General features: G+C 43.7%; 1 protein-coding gene across 1 annotated transcript; it reads left to right on the top strand.

Moving 5' to 3' along the window:
* The first annotated feature begins 296 nt into the window (after positions 1 to 296).
* cry2 (cryptochrome circadian regulator 2) lies at positions 297 to 21592 on the top strand. The gene is made up of 12 exons (XM_012822305.3): positions 297 to 627; positions 1338 to 1446; positions 2827 to 2969; positions 5102 to 5286; positions 5637 to 5725; positions 6359 to 6499; positions 7502 to 7813; positions 9428 to 9579; positions 9886 to 10088; positions 11963 to 12049; positions 15187 to 15395; positions 18648 to 21592. Exons 1-11 carry the CDS (start codon positions 470 to 472, stop codon positions 15387 to 15389), a joined length of 1782 nt encoding a protein of 593 aa, XP_012677759.2. The 5' UTR covers positions 297 to 469; the 3' UTR covers positions 15390 to 15395; positions 18648 to 21592.
* The last annotated feature ends 269 nt before the right edge of the window (positions 21593 to 21861 follow it).

Raw genomic sequence — 21861 nt, 5'->3', positions numbered from 1 at the left:
TAGGCCTACCAACCACCTGTTTGTTATGAAATACCTTTAAATACCGAATGCATATGTCGTGTTCAAGTCAAGGGAGTGATCATTGAGAGTTGAGAGCCTCAAGCACTCAAGTATCCTTAGAATTCATAGACACTGCCACCTTGACTGTAAAGTATCCCTATCTTCCAGTTTCTTTGCAGTGATGGCATACCAAACAAACGTGCCTAGGATAAACCTACACGTGCGGAGTAACCAATCACTGCAAGGCTGATCACGTCGCTCATTTTAATACTCTGTACACGTGTCACTCTCTTGACCAATGGCAGAGGGAAGCAGAGGAACGCTATTACGTGTTTGTGTCGCTGCCACCGCTGTATCGCTCAAACTTCAGAAAGCTTGAACGTGTCTGCAATATCTAAAATGGTTACAGTTTGACTGTAAATCAACCGATAACTTCAACTGGATTACTAGCATGGACTAAATCGAAGTCATGGTCGTCAATTCAGTGCATTGGTTTCGAAAAGGACTGCGTCTTCACGATAATCCGGCTTTACAGGAAGCCCTAAATGGCGCGGATACTGTACGCTGTGTTTATATTTTGGACCCATGGTTTGCTGGTTCGGCGAATGTGGGAGTTAACAGATGGAGGTTTGTGAGCTTCATTAACGGAGTTGCCAATCGCGATCCATGACACACTACATCCTAAACATTTTGACTACGTAACATTTAAGTGTAGTTTTACAAAAGCTATATTATGCTTACGGTGGCCTCCCCACGCGTTAGCCAGCACATCTAATTCAAAGCTAATGCAGAAGGGGAAAGCTGGTTGTGAAACATCTTCTAACATCTTTAATCATGTCAGGACTGGCATGTATTATTGTAGCATTATTAGACTTCCAAGCTTCCAAGCTTATTTTATTGTACTATGCAGCTACATGTACGCGTTTGTTTTGGTCTCCATTAACGTCTAGGCCAGCTAGCTATCATGCTATCGCATTTTGCTCACGCCCACTCGTCACTTGTGTTTTATGTAACATTTTACAATACCAATCTCAGTATTTGTGCGTCACTAGTTACAACCTTATGCATGTTCTCGCGATACCACACAGGTAAATCACTCTTTTCTCCAAAATATGTGTAATTATTAAACACAGAACTAATGTATCAAAAAGTTATACTCACTGAACAAGTAATCACAAACGTCATTGCTGGAGCATTGGCGTGTGAGTCTGGGTCACATGAGGTCATTCAAAGACAATTATTGCTATATATAAAGTTATACATAAACATTTCTTTGAGATCACAAATCACCATGTTCATCTAAATAACTCATCTGTCACTGTCCATTTCACCTCCAGGTTTTTACTGGAAACTCTCGAGGACTTGGACACCAGTCTGAGGAAACTGAATTCAAGGCTTTTTGTGGTTCGAGGCCAACCAACCGATGTATTTCCGCGGCTTTTCAAGGTCAGTATTGTACTAAATGTGGTTTATTTCGTTCCACAGACAAAATATTGTAATTACCTATTTACATACATTGAACAAACTTTAGCCTCTCCACATCATATTTAGTTTTAATGCATGTAGTACAGCTATTCATTTCTACTATTGCCTTCAATAATTGAAACATTGTGTTACATTTGTGTTAGGAAATGTTATGAGTGGTAAGACTGACTATGAAAACTGACAACTGTGGTAACAAGCATATGTTGTGTAAATGGAAATAATATTGGGTTATTTATTCTATGGCTGGTCATTCAGCCAGAGGGATGGTCTTTAATGGCTGTTCTGTTTATGTAGAGGGCCCAGTGCTTTTGTGGTCAGAGGTAAGTAAAAACAGTGGGTGAAATGCTTTAAAACTAGAAGGGTTGATGTGGTGAACATCCTCTAGGTAATGGACTCTATGATATTATGTTAATATTTCATGCGGTCCCACATGACAGGAGACATTTGAACGGTGTGAAGCAACGTGACCAGTCCAGTCATCTAGAGCTGCCAAGTGAAGACACTGTTTTTTTTTTTTTTTTTTGTTTGGCTTGTTGTGTTGAGAATTAGTTTCCCCCATGATGTTGAAAGATTAATGTGTAGTAGTGGGATGCAGTGACAGGTGTTTTCTACTTGAAGGCATTCAGTTGTGGGATTTGCTGCCTTTGTTTTTCTTGTTTGTCTCTATTGCCTAGGGGGAACCTTTGCATGTGCTCAAAAAAATCTTTGAAGTAGCCATCAAACAAGTCCTCAGAATATCATAGTGCATTCATGGTGTTTTAAAAGATTGCAAAAGAGAGGACAGGTAACACAGTTAGGGACACTGTCATTTTAACACACAGTTGAGATCTAAGGTCTAAAACTACCCAATGCAATGTCATAAGTTCTTGAAAGGATAGTGGAGGTCTAACCAGATGGATTTCTGGTGTCCTTTGCTAGATTAACTTAGGTCAGTTTGTTGGTTGCATAGTCATTAACTTTGAATGGGGTTGAGCCCCTTGTAACAGATGGCCAACATCACCTATACCTTAATATGTAAGGTAAAAGTGTGCCTGTTGTGGTTACTTGAATGAGATCCAACTGCAAAATGCTAAACATCAATGCAAAACATAATGAGCATACCTGAAGGCAGCAGCTTGGGCTGTGACTCTACTCTAAGTTCTTGCCTTCTTAGATTGTTTCTCTCTCATATTATTATATATTTAAAGTGGGTTAACTCTGAGCTGGAGTTGAAAGTGTCAGGGTAATGGTGAATCATTTTAATGATGAGAATTCATGGTTTTACATTTCATCATTTCCTCTGCCAAAGAAAGTAAGCAGCCAGCTTTTGAATACCTCTCTGTCGTTCTCTGCCTCCCTCAGGAATGGAACATCACCCGTCTGACCTTTGAGTATGACTCTGAGCCGTACGGGAAGGAGCGGGATGGAGCCATCATTAAAATGGCGCAGGAGTTCGGGGTAGAGACGGTGGTGCAGAACTCCCACACGCTCTACAACCTGGATAAGTAAGTCAGTCTTTTAGCCTCCACAGACAGTGGAGAGGAGCCTGCATGCACTCTGGTCCCTCCAACACAGAGCTTTGACTTGAGCTGACATCGTAGCATATATTCAAAGGGGACTTAATATGGACACAGCACTCCTACTGAAATGGATTTGTCTATTGTCGTGTCTTGCACAAACTCCATCATGGCTGATTCTGAAGTATTCTAATTATGCCGAAGTTCAGTTGGTACAGGATGGCACTCTTGCTGATTAGGCAAAGGTGAAACCCGGGGGTCTATGCCAATAACACAGCTGATTTATTCTCCTGTCTTTTGACCACACCTTTCACTAGTGTAATGGCCGTGCACGGGCATCTAGTTGCAGGCTTATCAACATCCCGTCATGCAACTAAGCAGGGCCTGTGGTCCTATTCAGGGCTCCGTGTGTGAACCAGAGGCAAAGGTGCAGACCGCTGATTGTGGTTCCGTCCTTTGACCACACTCCTATGGGACCTGTGTTCTGCCCCTCCGCAGGCACCCAGCTGCAGGCCAATCAGTAACCCACTATGTGCCTCGACAGGGCTGGAGCTGTCTGGCTTGTCCTTGGTTCCAGCTCAGCTCTGCCTCCCCACAGACATGAGTCACTGCAGATGATTACGTGCTCCTCTGTCTGTGTTTGCATAAGTGTAGAAATTGCATCTCCTCGCTCTTAACCCCACGGCTTAGTGCCTGGACCACTCTCTAGCTCTATATCTCTCGCTCGCTCCACCACCCTGTGCCACAAGAGCCAAGGAATGCTCCTTGCAAAATGTTACATAAAACAGGTGTCTGTTAACAGGCCCATGCTGCCGCCGTTCCCTCCTCCCTGAGTATGAGCCCACGTGTTTATCAGAGAGCTGTTTTGACCACCTGTTGCGCATTGCCTACTGCTGCCACCCAGTGGCCAGGGGCCGCCACTGCTGGTCACACTGCTGAACATGTGCCGACGGAATGGGAGGGGTAATTACCAGGTTCATGAATCAGAACTACTGACACAGCCAGGCTGCTGCAGACTCATGGGAGCCTCCTGACTCCAGACTTGGGAGCCAATAGGAGGGGACCGATGCTGGCTCAGTATAGATGCCCGTTGTATAAGGAAGCCTATAAATAACAATGAACAGTTGTGACTCTCTCAGGGCGGGAGAGGTTACCTGCATAAACGTGTAGTCATGTGGCACTTCTTTTTTTCCCAAGTGCTGGTTTGGTTTTATAACCTATTTTTTTCTGTAGTGTGTGTTTGTGTGTGTGTGTGGCCAGAAGGATTTGATTTGCTCTGTTCAGCAGTAATAACAGAACTAAAATATCAAACAGTCCTGTGTTAGTTCAGCAAATCAGACTGCATCTATTAAACTCTCTGCTGTGTGAGATTTACCAAATATCTGTGGACATTTGGAACTCTAGAAGCATTTAATTTGCTTTGGGTTGAAGAGATGCGTTGTGCTTAACTTGTACACAACATACATTTATTGAAATGTGTCAAGATATGAAACACAAATGGGTCATACATAGAGGACCATGAAGCACAAACAAAGGTCCACCACATGCGGGCCACAAAACATTTAATTTGATTTCAGTTTCATTTTGATGTGGTTAATCTATGTGTTGCACATTAAACAGGCAACACAAAGGGCGTGAAGTGGTTGCTAATTCCTGTATGGCAAAGGAGCTCACAACAAAAGTGTAGGGATTTTGGAATTGCCCAATCTGAAGTCCCTAATCTAAGAAAACAAAACATGCCCAACCCAACGCAAAGGCTCAAGCTTGCGACGTGGATAGTCTCCAAACTGTCACGCAGTGGTAAACACACTGGCTTCTCTGGTCATACCACGCTGAATGCCCCCAATATCAGCCTTGCTTCAGGGCCTTATCAAGCTAGCCCAGAAGGTAACCAAGAAGCAAGCCAGTGCCCCCTGGTTGATGAGGTGCCTTTGTGAACGTGTACTGGTCTAAGGCCACACACCCTAACACCTGGTATGTTGAGGCCATGTGATGTATTCATCATATCATTGAAAACACAAACTATACTTGGATTCATGGGGTTAACCCGCTTGAGTGCTGGTGGTATCTCTGGTTGTGCGGGTCAGTCGTCTCACCTGGGTTGCTTGCCTCCCCGACAGGATCATCGAGATGAACAACAACCGGCCGCCGCTGACCTTCAAGCGGTTCCAGGCCATCGTGAGCCGGCTGGAGCTGCCCAGGAAGCCGCTGCCCACCATCACGCCCGAACAGATGGACAGCTGCCGCATCAAGATCGCAGACAACCACGATGAGCACTACAGCGTGCCCTCTCTAGAGGAGCTAGGTGAGGCAGGACCCCTACAGCACGCTCAGCCTCTCCGGAAGTGCTCTGGTAGCCAAACAGTCGTGCCTTTATGAGTCAAAACTCAGGGTTGTTTAGTTTAAGTTCTGACATTTTAATACATACATGTACTTAAAAAATGGAGCCCATGTGTAATTTATTAAATAAAAGCTTACAGGCTGCTTGTAGGCAAAGCTAATGCTAATTGCTAATGAAGTGTACTCCTTAGTTATGCAATATCAGACAAAGAATTATACAATTCATGCTTGCAATACATTATGCAATATCACACATAGAAGAGATGCACATGTTCTGCAGGTTTCACCAAGGATCTGTCTTGTCTCTATTCTCAGGGTTCAGGAATGTAAGCCCGCCTGAAGCTGTCTGGAGAGGTGGTGAGACCGAAGCCTTGGAGAGACTTAACAAGCATTTAGACCGAAAGGTGGGTGGTCTGGACGGTTGCATTGCTGCAAAATCCTTTGCCGAGCTGTGTTCAGTCCTCCAGTTTTGCATTTCATATTGGTTTGCTAATATGGTTTGCCAATATTATCATTGGCAAAGAGCATACCATACAAAGAACAAAGAGCATACCATAAATCTTTTAGTTGTATCCCTTCATGCCCAGTGCCAGGATGGAGTGAAGGGGGCAGTTAAAAATGGCACGGGGCAAATCTTATATTGTAGTATCTTATATTGTAGAACAGTAGGAGTTAGGTTGTTGTGTTCCCTAATAAGCTATGTAACGTGATGGCGAAAGTTGAATTATTTAGCAAGCAAACTAGCTTTAGTGTTACAGTACAGCTTTTTTTGTATTACATTGCATACAGCGTTATAATATTTGGGTAATGCACAACAAAGAGGTTGTCAATGGATCTGAAATAACATCCCTGTTTCAGAACCGTTTTTTAATGACATTTGACTGGATCAGTAAACAAGCTTTAAATATTTTGTGGGGTAAAACTTCAAAGAAGAAGATATTACTGTCAAAAAATACAACTTGTGGCACAGGGCCTGGTTCCCTTGTGTCGAATGTGATTGATAAGTGTTTGTGTCTGTGTTTGGGTGTGTTCATTAGGGATGGGTGTCCAACTTCGAGCGGCCGCGAATAAACATGTTGTCCCTGCTGGCCAGCCCCACAGGGCTCAGTCCCTACCTACGCTTCGGCTGCCTGTCCTGTCGAGTGCTCTACTACAACCTACGGGATCTCTACATGACGGTAGCGTGACGTTTGTGTGTTGTGACTGCGATTATGGATCGAAATATCACAAACAGAAGTAATATTGTACTAAATCATGCTGTATCCCAGCCATAATTATAATATACCATAAAGATGTAGTTTCAGAGATGCTTACGTTCGCTTTCTTAGTGTAGCTTCTTTATGGCTCCTCCTAGCAGTGTAGCAGTTTGACTGTTGCCCATATATCAGTAGAGAGAATAACATTATCTTGCATAACTTTTAAACCACTTGGCCTAAGGTCGTTCCTTTGGTCGTCCCGAGGTCAGTGTCTGAAACTGTTTCTGCAATTTCTGCCAGTTAGATTTTCTGTGGTATGAATGTTTCCATTCTCTTGACCTCTTGCCTTAAAAAAAATTCCAATTCCATATTATCCACGCAAAAACACACACACACACACACACACACACACACACACACACACACACACACACACACACACACACACACACACACACACACACACACACACACACACACAGATGCTCACAAAATGGTAAAATGCGATGATACAATGACGTCTTATAAAGCTAAAATAAGATAAGATACATTGAAGCATTGCACTGTATTTTTGCCCCTATGAAACCTATTGTCTAGAATGCACTCAGTTTGTATCCAGGGCAAGTTCAGTTCGAGCCACCACTAGCCATACTGTGCTTTTACCTTGCAATGGCTCTCAGTGTAGATTTGTGCGTCGTGACAGTGCTGTCACAACAGCGGAATCAAGTCGTAGTCACCAGTGTAAATGCAGTGTTTAGACACACCTGTCTCCGTGTGCGAGTGAGTCACACCTCACTGTGGATCTCTTGTGACTAGTCATGGCGCCAACCTCCTTTGGCCTGCCAGTTTCACTCAGTCATTCTGTTAGGACACTTTAATAATAACTGTCTGTGCTGCTGCTGTATTCAGTAGGAGTGAGACAGGCATTGGGTTTTGGATGTCATCCCCTTCATCCTGCTCATGTGCCTGATTTTCTTCCCTCAGCTCCGTAAGCGCTGCAGTCCTCCGCTTTCGCTCTTCAGCCAGCTGCTGTGGCGGGAGTTCTTCTACACCGCGGCCACCAATAACCCCAACTTTGACCGCATGGAGGGCAACCCCATCTGCGTGCAGATCCCCTGGGACAATAACCCAGAGGCGCTGGCCAAGTGGGCCGAGGGCCGGACGGGCTTCCCCTGGATCGACGCCATCATGACCCAGCTGCGGCAGGAGGGCTGGATCCACCACCTGGCCCGGCACGCCGTGGCCTGCTTCCTCACCAGAGGAGACCTGTGGATCAGCTGGGAGAGTGGGATGAAGGTGAGGACTGGGATCTGAAAACCACTGCTGTAGTTTCAAGGAGCTCTTAAGTCTGGACTAAGTCTGGTTTGGCAAACATTTTGGTAACTGGTTAGGAGAATGACTGATGTGAATGAGAAATGAGCCATGGACTTGTGTACGTTAAACCTCCACATCCCGGTGCAGTCGGCTCTATGTGGCCGCCAGCAGTCACAGAAATCGGTGTCACGGCTGCTGCTGAGGTCCATTAGGTTAATGCAGATCTCAGACATGCAGACTGTTGCAGCAGTGAACGCCCCCCCCCCCCCCCCCCCCCCCTAGGTGTAGTTTTTTTTTTGTATTGTATTGATGAGGTTTTGGCTCCATCTGGAGGGCTAGAGTATAATCATATATGTGGTTTAAATGTGTGTGTGTGTGTGTGTGTGTGTGTTGCGTCCGTCACCAGCCAGTTGTGTGTTGTTGTTGTATCCTGCTGCACAGGATCTATGGTTGGGCAGTTGTTATATTGGTTAGGTTAGGTTGTAAGTTAGGAGTACTTGCATGTGATATGTGACTTGATGTGTGTCTTAAATTCCCGATCAAGTAATGCTCTTGTCATATGTTGATTACGCCAGGTGATGACACCTTCAAATTCCTTTGAAGACTCCTTCAATGAGAGATTCCTTTGGAAATTCGTTCTAATTTCTTATTCAAACTGTTGGTCCGCTTTGTACGTTGCTTTGTAATAAAATTGATTAATGTATTATTATTATTTTTACGTAACAAACCTTCATTCTCTACATCCCACCCTTTTATTCTTTTAGTTTGAATCATTGTACTTTCTTAATTCTGTAGTCTTAATGACTAACAAATATTTTCTGTTTCTACTTTGATGTTATATTCAGGGCTTTTATTGTGCCCCCTTGATTTCATTAGTGGAGCTAGTTATGGTCAGTTTATGGTTATGGTATGGTTTATGCACCTCCCTGCAGCTACGGGGCGACAGTGGTACAGTGGTAGAGAAGTCGTTTAGTAATCAGAAGGTTGCTAGTTCGATAGGTCTAGGTCGAAGCGTCCTTGAGCAAGACTCTGAACCCCTAATTGCTCCTGATGTGCAGTGTGCCATCAGTGTAAATGTAAAATGTAAAATGTGTATACATTGTAAGTCGCACATATGTAAGTCGCTTTGGATAAAAGCGTCTGCTAAATGACTAAATGTAAATGTAAATGTAAGCTGTGTACCACTGACGGGAGGATTGAGGGAGGGCATTAATGTTAACGCTGAGAGCACTAGATGCTGTTGATCACCTAGAAGTAGTCTTTGCTGAGTCAGTGCTTTCATCCCTTGCTTTTGCAGTGCTAATGTTGTTGTTGCTAGGTAACCGGTAATGTTGTTGTTGGAGGTGCATTTGAACTCTTTTTGCTGGCGAAGTTGAATAATGACCACTCAAAATCTGTCCTGTAGCACCTTGTTCATACATGTATGTACAAAAGCACTATCAGGCTTGCCATCATGCTGTTAAACTAAATATATGCACAGTTGTCATTATCTTTGGTACAAACATTTCCCCTCCCTTTCCCTCATGTGATGTCATTGCTGATGTTTATGTGGAGGGTAGCGTGTGACTAAATGCCGTGGGTCTGTCTGTTGGTCAGGTGTTTGAGGAGCTGCTGCTGGACGCTGACCATAGTGTGAACGCCGGCAGCTGGATGTGGCTCTCCTGCAGTGCCTTCTTCCAGCAGTTCTTCCATTGCTACTGCCCCGTGGGCTTCGGCAGGAGAACTGATCCCAGTGGAGACTTTATCAGGTACCCAAAGCAGAGTGTTTTGTCTAAAACTAGGAAGCTACAAGCTAGCTAGCTTAAAGCCAATAGACTTGCCTTGCAAACACAAACTTTTGGCAGTAACAGCTTGCTAACTTACCTCATATAGATATATTTGACACGACATTGTGCTGTAAAAGCTCCTGTGGGGTGATGCCCTTTACATGACCATATGCCATCAAAAATTGATGTTCAGATGTTGTAAAAGCTAACTACTGACTAAAACATACTGTTGTCTCTAATGTATGTATATAATATTATGAGGCTTAAGATGCACCTTTCCCTGTGCAGGCGCTATATCCCAAAGTTGAAGGACTATCCCAATCGCTACATCTACGAGCCTTGGAATGCCCCAGAGTCCGTGCAGAAGGCGGCCAATTGTGTAGTGGGGGTGGACTACCCCAAACCCATGATCAACCATGCTGAGGGCAGCCGCCTCAACATCGAGAGAATGAAGCAAGTCTACCAGCAGCTCTCCCACTACCGAGGCCTGAGTGAGTGTTTCCCTACACACACACACACACACACACACACAAGGTATTTGTTAATGCTGTTATGCACATAGGCATTGTAGTGTCTCCAAGCTACAACTTCCAAATACATAGCCTAAAGCTTTCCAGTGGGTTCATTTCAATGAGAGTCCATTTGCAGACAGGGTTGCTGGTTGACAAGTAGCTGAAGTATAACTAAATAAGCAATGACATGAAATAAATCAGTTCTTGGTCTACGTACACTAGTGTTCTCCAGGCACAAAGGCTGTGCTCTGGCGTTTCATGTTGCACACAGGTGTTATGATGTTATGGCCTTGCGTCAGAAGGTCATCTTTGGAACAGTGCGTCAGAAGGTCCTCTTTGGAACAGTGCGTCAGAAGGTCATCTTTGGAACAGTGCGTCAGAAGGTCCTCTTTGGAACAGTGCGTCAGAAGGTCATCTTTGGAACGGTGCTTGATGTGGCTCTTGATGAGACCCCTTGCTGCTGTTCAGAATATTTCCATTGGTTTCTTTAGCCTTTGTGCTCTCATAATGGAGTTCTTTCAGCCTGACCCTATGAAGTAATTTACCCGGCAGGGTCCTTTTGATCACAGCAGTGGCATGAACCACAAGCCCTAGGAAGAAAGAAAATCACATGGGCACACACGCACATACACACACACCGTTCTGACACTCCTTAAAGCGGCGATGGCGGGCCCATTGTCATCAGACAATACACTCACATCTGATGTGTGTGCCAAATTTCATGCGTTTTTTAGACATTGGAAGCACCGTCTTCCTGTTTCCAGATGGTGGCGCTGTAACATGGACTCCGTTTCCACGTGCAGATGGCATTGTGCTCAATGCACAAATAATCCAGTGAACTTTGAACTCGATCCTTTGATGCATCATGTATAACTACCACTACTCACTTTTGTGCTGTGTACTACATTAATTGCATCATTTCACATATCTAGAACTTAGATTCTTGACTGCCTACATCATGCAGGCTAAATTCTGTATGCATGTGAAATGATCTAGGTTTGGGGCTTCAGGCGTGTGTGTGTGGTAGAGGTCATCAGTCCTAATGCTCAAAGTATATATGTGTTGTGCAGTTTGAAGTTCATGAGCGGGTTTGTAAAGTATTACTACCCCACTTGTCTTGTGGATCTGTGACAATGCATTGATTACATGGCCATGGCAACGTTTGATGACGCAGAAAGAATATTGGCGATTCAGACATTGCAATTACTTGACTTGTGTGCTAAAAAATCACACTTTTGGGATGTAAGTCATAATATTACATTTAAAAAAAATGCTGTGCAGTTTAAGCTTCATGAGTTTTTCTAGATAAAGCTATAAGAAAAAGGAGAACCATTTTTCTAAAGGCATACGTTGGGCCCAGAGAGGATCATATAGCAACGTTGATATGATAACGTTTTAAGTGTTACTGGCATCTGTGGTCTTTTGCCTGGAAGAGGGATACTGGGGTACCAGGGAATCCCCTAATGTAGGTTATGCTTTTATTGCATTAGCCTGTAGAAGTGTTCTGCAACAACAGGGCTTTTTTGTTAAATTAGATAAAACAGTCAGTGATTTTGTAATTCTTCACAAAATCCAACACAACTCATTTCCTGTGTGTTTCCGTCTAATACAATATACTTCATCCTCACATTATGTTGTCTGTATAAGTACTTGGTGGCTGTATTCAGAACAGTTGGTAGCAAGTGAGAAGAAGTGGCTTCAGGGCAATCTTGAAGCCATTGTGGCCTGCTTTCATAACATGTGACTAGCTACCTTGCTGATTCATGAGGTCATACTCCCGATTGAGACACTGACTAAGTGGATTTTTTTCTTTTTTCTTCTCTCTCTCTCCTCTCCCTCTTTCTCTCTCTCAGGTCTGCTGGCCTCTGTCCCCACCATCCAGGAGGAGGTCGAGCCGTCCTTATCAGATGACTCTCAGGCCAGTGGCAGCAGCACCCCTGGTAAGGACCGGAACACCATGGGCTCCGATGGGCACCTGTGACACAGTAATCGCAGCACTGTACAAAATTCAGTCTTCAATCTTCAGTGTTTAGGAAATTCTGAACTACTTGGATCAGATTACTTTTACATTTGATGAACGTAATTTTAGTATTCGTTTTTAATGTTTACAGTTTGCATCTTTTGAAATTTTTATATTTTTGTTCATCTACAAACTTAGTTTTATCAACCAACTGTAATATATGTATAAATTTCCTTTTTTTTTTTTTAAACTGAAGTATAAAAATATATATGACATTGTAAAAAGTAGAGAAAGTTAAATGTATAAACTCAATTTTTCCTATGCTTTTGTGCTATCCGCTTGTCATGCCATTTGAGCATGCAATGTTTACCTTATTTTTCACACATATTTTCAAGTGTAAATAAATAAAAGAGATGTGTGTTTGTAAGAGTAACAATGTACCCACATATTTTGCAATGGATCTCTCACATAAATCACAGTACTTACATTTTTCCAATACAGTCTTGAATCAAGGGAGTTAGGTTAGAGTCTTTCAAACACTTCCTCTGCAAGACTATCAGAGAAAAACTGTACATTGTGAACACCAAGCTGAAATCATGTAATCATGTAATTTTATAACCATCCCTTAAAACTCTTGCACAAACAATAAAGTAACTTTATTGGAAATGGTACACCCTGCCTATATGTGTTAATTAAAAGCTTTTGTAGGTAAGAAACATTTTTAAAGTCCTGAGTTGCACACTGTAACTTTACATTACATTTACATTTAGTCATTTAGCAGACGCTTTTGTCCAAAGCGATGTACAAGGGAGAGAACAGTCAAGCTAAGAGCAATAAAAAGTAACTACACAGTTTCGCTGTGGGATGGTTGTTCTGGAAGCGCTCATCGGGGGTGGTCTGAACCGTTGCATACGGTGTTGTGAGTTGGTCACTTGGAAGCAGTCAATCCTGTGCACTCCCATAGTCTGAAGCTGGATATGCAACAAACTAGCCTTCAGCACTTCTTCCCTTTCCCCTTACCTCCCTACGTGAGCCCCTAGCGCCCCTGGTGTTCAGCTCATTCGCATTGTCATCCTTCAACTTTGGGTCCGTGCTTATGCTGTTCTAGTTTCCTTTGCAAGCCAGGCCGATCCAGCGCTGAAGCAGCTGTGTTGTAGATATTGTCTTTGGATTGACCCATCCACTGAAGTGATTGGCAGCCCAGTAGGTGGTACCTCACTGCCAATGTGATGCCTCTCTAAGGGCTTGGTAGGAACCTTCAGACCCCTAGATTCACTTGGGTTGCCTATTCCTGGTCAGGTCTAAAGTTCCACTAGGTGCCATGTGCCCTGGAAACTATCAGTATGAGGCTGGACCATAGGCCCCAAGACCTCCTTCCTCTTTCTCATCAAATTGGTCTGTCTTAAAAAGTGGTTGAGAAGACATCGCAGAACTAGTTGACTAGTTCATTCTCTACTTGTTTGGTGGTCCCCTTTTCCCATCAGTATGTTCCCATCCTACCCATGGGTGGTCCCCGCTTTTGAAAACCAGTGGGGAATGGTTACTGGTTGAATGCAATATGAGTGGAAAACAACAACAAGCGCCATTTTTAAAACCAGCAAGAAGAAGTAAAACCGTTAATACAGCTAAAGGAATTCTAGCTTATGGAGTTGACATGTTGAGGTTACTGGCACTGAATGAACACAAGCAAAACGTCAGCTGAAATTTAAGCTTTCATTAACTACCAATAGTGCTGGTATCTTAATTTATAATTTGAATTACAGATGCCATGCAACTTTAGGGCAAACTGTCAACTCGACCTTGGGGTAATCCTATCATTATCTAGAAATTCTCTGACTGCCACTGGAGAAATGTTGTTTTTTTGTTGTGCTTGTAATTTGATGTCATGATGGAACAGCAACATTATTAGGCTACATCCACTTGTAGGTCTGCTAGCTCCTGCACCGTGGTGGAAAAACGGAAGACCAAAAGGACCGAGCAGTGGGTCGTTCCTGTAAACCTTCAAGCCACTTGAAAGTCCTGCGAGTTCCTGCGTTAATAGGAGCCTAATGTCTTCCAGACTGGTAAACATGGCCAGTCACCAGCCCTACGTTCTTTATGGGGCTCTTGTCATGTGCTTAAAATGTCATGTGGAGAGCTGCAGTAGGACAAGGACCGATCCCTGAATAGAACTCTTGCTGCAGGTGAAGTTGCTCTACAGTGGTGCAGAAGAGGAAGCTCCATTGTACCCGTTTCTGCATTGCCGTGTCAAAGGGCTGACGGTCAAACAACAGTTCAGATGGGGTGAAACTGGATTCCTGTCCTGTTCCTGTATCTCAACACCAGTCTCTGTAACCATCTGCTTCAACAGTCAGGCAGGGATTGACGCCATAATGACATCCCACCAGAGCAAAGGTCATTTCCTGCCAATTCTCTTGTCTTGGAGGTGGGTGGTGTATGCTCTGGCACTCTGGCAGTCCTCAGCAGCCACCCGACCACCGGACCCCCATCACTGTGTCTTTAGGGAGCCTTTGCACCACCAGCTCGTCCCACGGTGGGTTACAGTGTCATTGACAAGCATTCCATTTCAGTGATAGTCCACGATCAGCTATCCCAGTAGTTTTAAAGGTTGTTCTTCCATTTCTGCTTTTGCCCAGCTGTGCAAACAGAGGTTGAGAGGGAGGAGCTTGAAGTCACAGTTTTCTTTCTGTATGGCCAAGGGGAGTGGCAGCAACCTTCTTTTGGCTTCTGGACTGTTGTCTCGCAGAAGGTTTCAAATCTGGGCCAGTCCTGCCTAGGAGTAAGGGGACAGGCAGATCTTCTACCACAGCCACAGCCACTGCTTGAGTGGTTGAAGGTGCTGTGAAAACACAAGACTTCGGTCTTAAGTGCAGATGATAATGAGTTTAACAGCTCAACCTTCATTTTTTTTATAACAACACTGCAAACTTTGTAAATTCTCTGCACTGTCCTACAAAATAGTGTAGGTTTGGATCCCAACAAAAATGTTTTACTAAATTGCATTATCTGTTTAATGCCTCTCACAAATGACCTGACTAGAGGTAGCTAGCACACATTTTGGAATATTGGTCCGAAAACAGATCCAATGTAGCCATTTTGTGTTTGTGTGGTTCCCAGGTGCACAGAGAACCAGCGGGGGCATGAAGGAAGTCTCAACAGCAGCACCAGCTGTGGTCACCTCGTCATCAACAGCCTCGCCTCCGGCCACATCAGCGCTGACCCAGAGGAAGAGAAGATGGCCCACAGAGCTGCAGAGCGACCAGTGCTGCTCTCAGTCCAAAGTCCAGCACACCAGCAACTCCCCCGCCAGCCAGGAGTAACTTTAGGTACTGGTTCTCAATACAGACGTACTGGCAGGAATACTGTGCAATGACTACCACATAAACGTACTCAAGCCAAAAATGTTATATTTAATGGTGTATGTCTACGCACATCATGATCCACTACCGGCCAGCTTTCTGTTTAGCCAAGTCTGAAAATAAAGGGCCTTGCCCAGAACACACTCACAGCAATCAGTGTGGTTTGGAATCATTCCATTAGAGCAGGGGTTCTCAAACTTTTGCAAGCTGGGCCCCCCCAAAGCTGGTTAGGGGTAGTTGGGGCCCCCCCATCCACCCGCGGCCCGCCGCCACCGCCCTCAACTACACCACCATATATAGATAGATAGATAGATAGTGTATTGTTATTGATAGGCCTGACATGTCAAGGTTAGGCTATTGTTATTGTTAGGCCCATACAGACAATTATTATAACTATTTATTTTTATTATTGTTATTATTATTATCAGTAATAGTAGGTATTATTATAATTAATGATTATCGACCAATTATTATTATTGTATTATTATTATTATCATAATAATAATAAGTGGTATTATTGCTATCATTAGGATACTGTTATTATTATGGGCCTCTTGTGATCTTTACAAAAAAAAGAATGACGAAAGAGGGGAGATGCTTAAGTCTACTGTCACTCTTCAGCTGCTCTTTCATGTCTAGTGACAGCTCATCTGCTGAGCAGAGAAATGGATCCCGAACTCAGGCGAATGAACGGTAGTCCTCTTTGAAATAGGACCCAAACTGATTTCTGATATTCGGCGTGATACAGTGTAATTTGACATAGGAGCTAAACTCAGCACAATACCTATCATTATTCTAAACGTGTTGCGTGGCCGGCAAAATCAGTGTTTCGGCAATTGTATGGGGTTTGCCAAGCTTAGCAATTCTATGAGCAACTACATAAGATGCTCCAGACACTGCTTGGAGATAGTGCTATGCTTGGACATGGTGGTTCGTTGTTGCTGGAGGCCATCACGTTTATGTTTAAAGAAGTCCACAGGCTTCTCTTTCTGACTTTTACGAATCAGAAACTTGTCCATGTTGTGTTTGTTTGCTGATACAGCGTATGAAGTTAATAAAGTTCTAATTTCAACGTCGTGTTCTTGTATGTGTGGTTGTGAACGACTTGCACACGAACAATGGATAAGGCTGTGCTAGGCAATGATTCCTAACCAAACGAACTGTACACAATGTAGACAGGGACAGCACAAAATAGTATTCAAGTGCTGGTGTTTTATTTGTTGCGGTGGATGATCAAAAAATGTAAAGGTAGGCTAGGTGTTAAGGAGAAAAGGGCTAGCTGTAGTTGGAAAAGGTAGCTAGCTAGGCTAGCTCTCGGGGCTACGAGCTTTTCTAAAAGATTGTGGAGCAAATTACTCCTTAGAATAGGCTACGAATAGACCTACTGCAAGTGCAGTAAGGTATTACTAAGGGGGGCGCGCCCCCCACTTTGAGAACCACTGCATTAGAGTCTAATGATTAGACCAGTGGTTCTCAAAGTGGGGGGCGCGCCCCCCTGGGGGGGCGCGAACACTCTCCAGGGGGGGCGCGATGTCACAGACGGAGAAAGAAAAAAAAACCGCCGACCTGTCACTGGTTAGTGAAAGCTCCCTCAGTAGCGAAATGCAAGGGGCTGGACTGACCCAAACAAATCAAATACTGTTTTGCTCCTGATCCACCAATCAAAACGGAGTATTATCATTTCAACGCGAGTAGCACCTCCGCTTCCGAGTATAAAAACAAAACGCAGGCATGGAGGTAAGCGCTCACCCTGAGACGACACTTTGCAGAGTTTGTGCAATTTCTCTTGTTTCCTCTATCATTCAGATATTCATTGCTTTATAAACAGTATTTTTAAAGACTCACTCCTTCCTTAGTAATACCTTACTGCACTTGCAGTAGGTCTATTCGTAGCCTATTTTAAGGAGTAATTTGCTCCACAATCTTTTAGAAAAGCTCGTAGCCCCGAGAGCTAGCCTAGCTAGCTACCTTTTCCAACTACAGCTAGCCCTTTTCTCCTTAACACCTAGCCTACCTTTACATTTTTTGATCATCCACCGCAACAAATAAAACACCAGCACTTGAATACTATTTTGTGCTGTCCCTGTCTACATTGTGTACAGTTCGTTTGGTTAGGAATCATTGCCTAGCACAGCCTTATCCATTGTTCGTGTGCAAGTCGTTCACAACCACACATACAAGAACACGACGTTGAAATTAGAACTTTATTAACTTCATACGCTGTATCAGCAAACAAACACAACATGGACAAGTTTCTGATTCGTAAAAGTCAGAAAGAGAAGCCTGTGGACTTCTTTAAACATAAACGTGATGGCCTCCAGCAACAACGAACCACCATGTCCAAGCATAGCACTATCTCCAAGCAGTGTCTGGAGCATCTTATGTAGTTGCTCATAGAATTGCTAAGCTTGGCAAACCCCATACAATTGCCGAAACACTGATTTTGCCGGCCACGCAACACGTTTAGAATAATGATAGGTATTGTGCTGAGTTTAGCTCCTATGTCAAATTACACTGTATCACGCCGAATATCAGAAATCAGTTTGGGTCCTATTTCAAAGAGGACTACCGTTCATTCGCCTGAGTTCGGGATCCATTTCTCTGCTCAGCAGATGAGCTGTCACTAGACATGAAAGAGCAGCTGAAGAGTGACAGTAGACTTAAGCATCTCCCCTCTTTCGTCATTCTTTTTTTTGTAAAGATCACAAGAGGCCCATAATAATAACAGTATCCTAATGATAGCAATAATACCACTTATTATTATTATGATAATAATAATAATACAATAATAATAATTGGTCGATAATCATTAATTATAATAATACCTACTATTACTGATAATAATAATAACAATAATAAAAATAAATAGTTATAATAATTGTCTGTATGGGCCTAACAATAACAATAGCCTAACCTTGACATGTCAGGCCTATCAATAACAATACACTATCTATCTATCTATCTATATATGGTGGTGTAGTTGAGGGCGGTGGCGGCGGGCCGCGGGTGGATGGGGGGGCCCCAACTACCCCTAACCAGCTTTGGGGGGGCCCAGCTTGCAAAAGTTTGAGAACCCCTGGATTAGACCATACCATGCCATAGACTGCATAGAGCCATATTATGAATGTTTTGTTGGGCTCAGAGGCCACTTCGTAACCAGTTGTCAGCTTTCCAGTAGATAGTTGAATGACTCAAAATGTTGTTGTTTTAACATGTCAGGTGGCGAACCTTAGAAGAAGCAGGAGTTGTAAGAACAGCAGGAGTGTGCTGTGATGCAGGAGCCCGGTGAGGAGCGAGGAGCGGAGAGCGGATCTTGTCGTCCTGTGGAGATGGCCGCTGATGTCTGATGGACCACACTACCCTCCGAAGAGACACTAAGGAGATGGACCTGGACATGCCACTCCACACTGCTTGCATTGCATTGCAGAAGAAAGATCATCAGCAGCAGCAGCAGAATAAACAGCACCTGAAGATAACACATCAACTGTACCATTGCTAGTCTTCTCCAGACTGTATGATGACTCCTGGAGTCTGAGAAGCTGGAGCCTCATCATCTCCTCTTCTCTCAAGCGTTACCCAGAACTGCTCTTGTCCTGTAGGCTGACCCAGTCTCAAGCATTACACAGAACTGCTCTTGTCCTGTAGGCTGACCCAGTCTCAAGCATTACACAGAACTGCTCTTGTCCTGTAGGCTGACCCAGTCTCAAGCATTACACAGAACTGCTCTTGTCCTGTAGGCTGACCCAGTCTCAAGCATTACACAGAACTGCTCTTGTCCTGTAGGCTGACCCAGTCTCAAGCATTACACAGAACTGCTCTTGTCCTGTAGGCTGACCCAGTTTGGGAATATATGTCTGATGTGTGAGGTTTTATTTGTTTGGTTCTAGCTCTGTCAGAACCCCCTTGGGGCTATTGCTGTCTCGCCTGCAGATCCCAGTGCAGTCATCATGCTGAAAACAACCACAGCCAGTTAGCATGAGGCAAAGGGCTTCAGATCCCAGTGCAGTCATCATGCTGAAAACAACCACAGCCAGTTAGCATGAGGCAAAGGGCTTCAGATCCCAGTGCAGTCATCATGCTGAAAACAACCACAGCCAGTTAGCATGAGGCAAAGGGCTTCAGATCCCAGTGCAGTCATCATGCTGAAAACAACCACAGCCAGTTAGCATGAGGCAAAGGGCTTCAGATCCCAGTGCAGTCATCATGCTGAAAACAACCACAGCCAGTTAGCATGAGGCAAAGGGCTTCAGATCCCAGTGCAGTCATCATGCTGAAAACAACCACAGCCAGTTAGCATGAGGTAAAGGGCTTCAGATCCCAGTGCAGTCATCATGCTGAAAACAACCACAGCCAGTTAGCATGAGGCAAAGGGCTTCAGATCCCAGTGCAGTCATCATGCTGAAAACAACCACAGCCAGTTAGCATGAGGCAAAGGGCTTCAGATCCCAGTGCAGTCATCATGCTGAAAACAACCACAGCCAGTTAGCATGAGGCAAATGGCTTCAGATCAAGCAGTCATCAGAGCAGGTTCTCAGAGACGGAGTGACTGTTGAGTCAGATCCTGGTAAAAGTAAAAGCTGACAAACTGCGGCAACAGTTTCATTGTAACCAAAGATTCTTATATTGGAGAGCTGAAATACTAGAAGTGGAGTTCTGAGTTGTCTTGGGAACTGAATGGATTTTAGGTAGTAGAGGTGCAGGTTCCAAAGTTTGGAAAAGACAACCGCATTTGGGTACTGGCTCCTGAGGGGATGGGTGGGTGTTTCAGTACATGTTTGGAGACAACCATGGGGGAATTTGGCCTACATGTGAAAAATGAGTGTGCCATTGCACTTCGAATTTTAAAATGAATGTTTTTTGAAAGTTGCGGTGTTGATTGAAACCAAAAGGGCAATGGTGAAACGTATTTTTTCTCATGTTGTGGGTGGACCTCAGAAGGGTAAGCGTCTTCATTCGCAGCTGGTGTCAATACAGTACTGTATTTTAATAATAGTTTAACCAGACATGTTCTCAGCTGACAAAGTGCTGAAGTCACATCTAACCTTGCAAGACTAGAACTAACATAATGGAATCTTAAAGCGCTATGATCGTGTAGGCCAGTTAGGCTTCACATTAGGCTATAAGCTAAATACCTCCATTCTATTGTGAGGAAGGCTTGCCATAATAAGAAAAACTATAGCTAGCATGTGGTCAGTCCGCTAGGCTGTAATTAGAGCTGATAAGGTGCAGAGTTCAGTGCAGTAGGTTAGCTGAACCCAAATGCAAAATACACTAATGCCACAGCAGTCATTAGCAGCCGCCATTAGCAGCCGCCATCCACTTTAATGGTGTTTTATTGATTCATTCAAAGCTGGTCTAAAGGTAAGGCATACTTTTACCCAAATGTTTGCCATCAGTTTGATCAAATAGTCACAGCCTCATTTTACCAGCATCTGGTCCAGTAGCCACTCCCGCTCAGAAGATTCCAGCACACCTCTGATATCTTGGACCTGTCCATCAGCCACTCACCAAAACAGGGCATGTTTATTGAAGATTAAGACAAAATCAATAAAATAGTACATAGCTACAGACATACAAGCGTGTAACTTTAACTGTACAATTCAAACTAATGTCAGTTCAACTATAACACTTTCAATGTTGCATATGTAGTTTCTTTGCTCCATCTATACTATACTATAGATTCTATACGTTTGAGGTGTATCGGATCTCTTTCAGATTACAGGTGCATGCGTTGCGCCAAAGCTCCTTCAGAGAATGACTCAATCATCGCCTTCCTTGCCCAGCATTGTGCCAGTGGCAGGTTTGGTGTGCAGTCAAGTCGGAATGAAGAGCTTCCATGCCCGCATATGCCCATCTCTGTGTTAATAGTGCATTATCTAGCCTTTGTGCTCATGGATCCCCTTCAAACTGCCTCATCGCTAGCATAGCGCCTTCAGATAATCACAAGATGCATTACAACAGTTTGATGAAGTAGACCCAAATCTCATACTGCCCATTGCCATACTCCCCCCTCCCATCAAATGGTCACTAAAACATTGCACATTCCATGCAGATGTGTACATTCACAGTCATTTGTTTTTCTTTTAAGCTTTGTGGAATAGTTTTGTTTATTTTTGTATTGTACAAAAGAGTTTATTTTCATTAAAGCGCTGATGGAATTGTGACTCGCTTTGTCTGTGGGCAGTAATTTCTGAAGGCCTCCACACTGCATGCTTCAATCAGCATCTGAGACCATATATGGTGATATTTTGCATCTAGTATTTTTTCTGTAGGATACAATATATCAAATAAATTCCTGAAAATATTTGAAAGTCACTTTTTCCTTTCACATTTTTTTTACACCACTAGATGGCAGCGTTTAATACGTTTCCACATTTAGCAGAATTAAAATGAACACCCACCTTAAATCTACATTTCCCAGTTATATCTGTGC

The sequence above is a fragment of the Clupea harengus genome, chromosome 3 (assembly GCF_900700415.2).
Source record: "Clupea harengus chromosome 3, Ch_v2.0.2, whole genome shotgun sequence".
Classification (NCBI taxonomy): domain Eukaryota; kingdom Metazoa; phylum Chordata; class Actinopteri; order Clupeiformes; family Clupeidae; genus Clupea; species Clupea harengus.
This window is presented reverse-complemented; position numbering and strand designations above follow the sequence as displayed.